At 35.6% G+C, this 6472-nt stretch overlaps 1 protein-coding gene across 1 annotated transcript; it reads left to right on the top strand.

Moving 5' to 3' along the window:
- Positions 1–387: 387 nt before the first annotated feature.
- Positions 388–4898, top strand: LOC107690395 (arrestin domain-containing protein 4-like). The gene is given in 8 exon segments (XM_016488727.1): positions 388–391; positions 443–530; positions 860–1007; positions 2501–2603; positions 3296–3552; positions 3820–3964; positions 4112–4263; positions 4346–4898. Coding segments are annotated over 8 exon segments (918 nt in total). The 3' UTR covers positions 4367–4898.
- Positions 4899–6472: the final 1574 nt, after the last annotated feature.

Here is a 6472-nt window from a genome sequence, read left to right as displayed (position 1 = left end):
TTAGATAAGCCTTCTTTGTGTGTGTGTGTGTGTGTGTGTGTGAAATTCATGATTGCAACAAGATAAACAACATAATGTACTCGCATTTACTCTCCAGAAACCAAGATGACACATGCTGAAGCAAAATCACTGGATGTAATTCTTGACAACGAGCAGAGAGATGGTTACTGCTCTGGTGAAGTAGTGTCTGGACATATTTCTCTCAAACTCTCGGAAGCCACCACAGTCAAAACCATAAAAGTATTACTGAAGGGTTATGCTCAGGTGAGTTGGATGCATAAACGATCCTGCTGTTCCGAAGAGAGGAAATATCTCTTTTTATCCAAGACACTTGTTTCGACAACAGGTAGGCCTGCAATATATGCTGAACATCTTTTACACGTGAATATGTGTGATGATTGAAGTGTGACAGGTTGAATTGCCTTCGAATCCATTCATGTAGTACAGTTTGATTTATCAGATACCCAAGACCTCATCTTCTTTGATAGTGGTACATATGAGATCCCTTTTGATCTGCAACTACCTCAGAGGTAAGTGCAAATGTTTGATTTTTAGCATGTTAAGCAGGGCCATCTCAAGCATTGAACGGGGCCTAGTTCAAGTTCGAGAATGCAGGGCCCACTTGGTCAATTCGGATTTGCTTTCTGAGGGCTTACAGCCCTAGTGTTAACAATACACACACATGTAAACAACTATTGTGTTATGAATTTAGATTGTATTTAGACCTAACATAAAGGCTGTAAAGAGTATTTGGTAGAAATATACATTTCTGTTGTATTAATTGTGGTTCTCACTCTCAATATAAACTCTCTTGTGTTCCTCCTATTCAGAGCACTGACAATTTGTTATTGTCTCCTAGTCCTTTGGTTTCCTCTTTCTCTGGAAAGCATGGCCGTGTTTACTACATGGTGCAGGCAGTTTTAAAAAGGTAATTCCATGAGAGTCAACGTGTTAACAGAGAACTTTGCATCATCAGTCATATTGATGTCAATGTGCCAACATTAATCGTGAGTATGTCAAAAATGCCTTCTCTTTTCCCACATGTAATCATTTCCACATATTTTGTTTCTGGAGGCTATCTTCTTGAACTCTGCTTCTTAAAATGCTTCCCTATATATAGTAAGCAAAAAACAATATATTAAATGAGTAGTATGTCTGAATTCCTGGTATTCATAAAAAAGTGTGAATCCACAATTTACTATGTCGTGAGCGGCAGTAAAGCAACACAACTGATACTGTAAGTCACTTGACCAAGCCAAGATTTTGGATGTAGAATGTTCAGAATTCATTCATACTATACACATCTCTGGAAACGCTGTCCTCTCATTCATTGATCTGCTAACCGTTATGCTCATGTGTCCTCTGATAATAATAGCTTTCTAGGATTAAACATTATTTGAATAGTTGGTAAAAATATATATATATATATATATCTTAATAGCCCTACTGTGTGTTAGACCTACCTGAAAAACTAAAAAGCAATTTATTTCATTTGTAGGCCTATCGTGATTTTTTTTATTTGTGCTATCATTAGTCATTTCTTTATTTGTTCTTATTTTATTATTAATTGCTTAGCCTCCTTGTCATTTTTTATTCAATTCAAAGTTTTAAATCAAGCTATCTCGTGCTACTGCAACAAAATTACCCAGCTGTAAAATCAAAAATACACTGAGTGAGCAAAACTTTGTTTAATTACCATTATAACTAGCTATCTCAAAATGTTTACATATGAATAAAAGCCTACATTAAAATCTGTCATATAAATTGGTCTCTTCATTAGAAATTAGCCTACTGATTGCCACCATTGATAGACACATTTTTTTTTATAATATTAAAAATATCTGTATGACATTATATTCTGCAGTTCTTCCCTGTTGTACCGAATATCTATACTTTTCAAATTATCATATCGAAGTTAGAAATTCAAATATTGTGACAAAATTAATTTTGTAGGGTGCCACAAATTTGTTAAAATTTCCAAAGGGTGCCGCGACTAAAGAAAGGTTGGGAAACACTGATATAGACTATACTCTATAAAAACATTTTTGACCAGTTTTAAGTTATTTCCTCATAGAATTCAGACTGTGTGTGACCTGTAATGATGGGATGTGATGGTAAATGGTGGGACTAGTAATCATGAACTCTCAAGAGGTTGCATAGAGGAGGTCATACCATACCTTGACAGGAAGCTGCGTTGAAAAATCTATTTTCATTTATACTTGAATTTGAATACGTTACACCACTGACATCAAATAGAAGTACTTGGAACATTAATGTTGCTCTCAACTGACTGAATGTACAATTGTTCTGAACTGGAATCAGTGGCAATAGGGAAAAACAATGCTAAAATGCAACTAATCATATAATTGTGCATAGTAAGAAGGGCAAAATAATTAGGCTAATTACTTTGACTACTTGATGTCCAATGTAAAATCTGAAGCAAAGAAGCACTGCATTAGAGAACATCCTCCTGACCTCTGACTCAGAGTTGCTATTACAGTCTCCAGTGTCACAAACCTGTAAGAAGATGATTGGCTGCTGGATCTTTACTTCTGGTCCCATCTCACTGACTGCCAGCATTGACCGACAAGGTTATTGCAATGGTAAGGGAAAATAATAATGTTTTTATGAGCTTTCTGCGTGTGTCAGGATGATGGTATTTTAATATTGAGATTTTTGTTAACCTAAAATACCCTTCAAAAGTTAAAACTTTTATTAATTTTATTACAGAAAGAAATTAATACTTTTATTTAGCAAGGATACATAAAAAGTGACATGACAGTAAAGACTTCTACTTTGTTACAAAAAATGTGTAGTTCAATAAATGCTGTTCTTTTGAACTGGAAAAAATATATATATATTCTCAAAAAATGAAGCAGCATTGATTTTCGAAGGATGATGTGACACTGATGACTGAAGTAATGGCTTCTGAAAATTCAGCTTTGCCATCACAGGAAAAAATTATATACAATAATGTATAATATTTTATAATTATTATTATAATAATATTTCACAATATCAGCGTTTTCACTGCATTATAACCAGATTAATGCAGCGTGGCTGAGCATAAGAGACTGTTCAAAACAGGGCATGTTCAAAAACATTAAAAAATCTTACCAACCCCAAACTTTTAAACAGTGTTTTAAATCTTGGTAAACTTTTGATTCCTCAGAGTTTCTATCCAGGTAAATATGGCTGCTTAGCAATTTTCTTCTAATCTGCTGCAGTAAAAGTATATTATTTGATATCATTTGCATTTTGTCTTGTGACACACTATTTTTCATCTCTTCTCCAGGAGAATCAATCCCAATCTATGCTCTTATTGAGAACTGCTCATCTCGTCTAGTTGTGCCAAAAGCAGTGATATACCAGATACAGATTTATACATACAAGGGTAAAACAAAAAGCATCAAACAGGTGGTTGCCAGTGCTAGAGGAAATGAAGTGCCATCTGACACTTCCAGCAGGTGGAATGGAAACACATTGAAGATTCCTCCAGTTTCTCCCTCTATTCTGAATTCAGACATCCTGAGACTGGAATACTTGCTTGCAGTGAGTAAAAATGTTATGCTGATTATTTGAAGGATTCTTTTTTTTGCTCTCCATAATGCCACAAGGCCTTATTTTCTGATAAACATAGCATAGCTTATGGAAAATGTTGATTTACTGCCTTCATTTACAGAACCATTAAGCTTGTCTATAAAACCAACATCAAATGCTAATCTTTTTTGTAACATCTACTAGCTAACAAGCTACATATATAAAAAAAACTCCCTTATATGAATGGTTGCATCTTTGTTGTTTGTTTCTTTGCTCAAGGTTATTGTTCAGGTACCAGGTGCCAAAAATCTAGAAGTGCAACTTCCAGTGGTGATCGGTACCAGTGGTCATGGCATGAGCAGTCGTTCAATTGTGAACATGAGCTTGCTATACCCCACATTTACCCTTCCAGACGTAGCTGAAGGTATGGTGCAAAGTTAATGATGAACAGTGAATTCCGCTTTTATGTCAAATCATTAATAAGGGGTTGATCGCTGCATGCAGTGTATATGTTATACGTGTGTATATGCTTATTTTCATCTTTGATTTTAATGGTAATATTTCCTGACAGCCCCTCCCAGCTATGCAGAGGTTGTGTCAGAGGAACAGTTTGAGGAGCACAGAACTTCAACATGCCAATCACGACCAGACTGGCTGCTAGATGGCTCAGCATTTGCTTGCATTCAGCAGTTCCACCTCCAGCCTCCTCCTCCTTATTCAGAGGTGGGACGTTTCTTCATCCTTCCTTTCTTCCTGTTACACCTTTAACAGTTTGTCATATTATGGTGCCTTTTTTACATTGCAGATTTGCCCAAGTGAACAGTAAGCTTTTAGCCAAGGTTCTTTTGTGGAGGAGACCAAAGACCCACCTTGTGCCTTAATTACATTGTAATTTTAATTGTTTATGGATTGCAGGTGAAATGTTTGTTTTGATAATGAGCTTGTGTCAAAGTTCTGAAAGCGGTAGTCAGACACAGCCAGACTATTGACAAGATTTATCCACTTTGTAACTTTTTTTTTTGCTGTTTTTTCTGTACTTTTCCATCTGTGATTGTGATATCAACTATTTAAAGCAGTCTACATGCACATAAAAACAAAACTCTTAACTCACAGGACAGACTGCCTAACTGGTTAATTACTGGCCAGAATAAACTGCAATGTGGACCGGACTTCTAAAGACTGCCTGAAGGGTGGAATACACTGCACAGTTTTTGTCCCGATTTTCTGCTGATTTCTGTTCAGTTTTTAAAACTTGTGTGGTGTATTCCAGCCTTAAGTGATACTACTGTGATCCCTTAAAGAAAATGATTGTTAATTATTGGAATTTGTGATCATAATGTCTAAATACTGTGCTTGTTTAATTAACATATACTTATGTTTAATACTTTTCTTATATTCAAAGACACAATTTCTATGTTATTGTACTGCTGCATGCTGTTGTGCATTTTTCAAACAAAGAATGAACTATGAATTGACCAAAAAAAAAAAAAGTTTCACCAGATATCCAAGTTAACAAATTTTGCAACAGAAATGTTACCGTCATACAGTAAATAAGCAAAGCTAATCATTGTTGCTCATGATCTGTTCTGCACATCGCATCAGTTTACAAAATGTCATACTACTCTTTCCACTTGGAAGCAAATGAAAACATAAGCATCAACCGGTCTAAAAAGATGTACTTCTACATTTTCAGTAAACATTAAACTTACATCCACATACAGTACTGCACCCAAATGAGCATAAATAGGATGACCTACCTCACAATAGTGCACTCACAAAGTGTGTATTTAACTTGCTGTGTCTCAGTAGTCCCATAAAGTGTATTATTGGACTGGCGGAGCCGCCTGAACTCCGAGTGCCCTGAACCCAAAGAGATATCTCGGGTGAGATTTTATCCGAGGGTGAATGTGCAATATTTATAAGAAGTGTGAATTATTTAGCATGTGGCCATCACACAGCCAGCTATTACCTTCTGAAATGCATCACTGATAGATAAAAAAAAAAAAACGAAGAGTAAGCTAAAATGAAAGATGTTAACCTGTATGTTAATATAATGTAAACCTCTACAATGCTACAGCATGCAGGCCTCCTTCACTCTAAATTAAAAATGTTCAACATAAAACATGTCTGTTACTCTTTCTTTAATGATTTTAGAATATGGACTCTGACTTTTTGTTTGGTTGAATGGGCATTTAAAGGAAAAGTTCACCCAAAAATGAAATTTTCCTGAAAATTACTCGCCCTCAGGCCATCCAGGACGCAACTTTTCACTTCACAAGATGTTAATTGATTGATAGGAACTGTGTGGATTACTTGTGGATTATTGTGATGTTTTTATCAGCTGTTTGGACTCTCATTCTCACGGCACTCATTCACTGCAGAGGATCCATTGGTAAGCAAGTGATGTAATGCTTGATGTAATTTCTCAAAATCTGTTCCGATGAAGAAACAAACTCATCTACATCTTGAATGGCCTGAGGGTGAGTAAATCTTCAGCAATTTTTTTTTTTGTTGTTGTTGTTGGGTGAACCATTCCTTTAATATGATCTTATACAGTTTTATCTTCTATCACTTCATATATTCAGAGAGGACCGATGGAGACGATTCACAACAGTTACAGAAAATATTTGTTCAAAACATAAATAGATCATCCACTGTGCTGCTCATTATTCGGTCAATGTCCCATATGCTTCTCCTCAAGTATCCTGTGCAGTCAACAAAAAGCACTTTTCATTCAGTTCAGTCATGTATCTCATTGACACTTCTGTGATAAATGTACTTTTACCAAACACAAATGAGCTTTTCACAGTGGAAAGTAGCAGCTAAAACCAGAATACTTTCAACGTTAAGATGCCAAACAAGATCCAAGCCACTTTTTGGGAGGAAAAAAGTTTTGCATAAAGATTTTGTGAGAATAAATTTGTTTTTAAAC

Source organism: Sinocyclocheilus anshuiensis, unplaced genomic scaffold, assembly GCF_001515605.1.
Source record: "Sinocyclocheilus anshuiensis isolate Anshui unplaced genomic scaffold, SAMN03320099.WGS_v1.1 scaffold609, whole genome shotgun sequence".
NCBI lineage: Eukaryota > Metazoa > Chordata > Actinopteri > Cypriniformes > Cyprinidae > Sinocyclocheilus > Sinocyclocheilus anshuiensis.
Note: the sequence above shows the minus strand (reverse complement) of the source record. Positions and strands in the feature narration are given on the sequence as shown.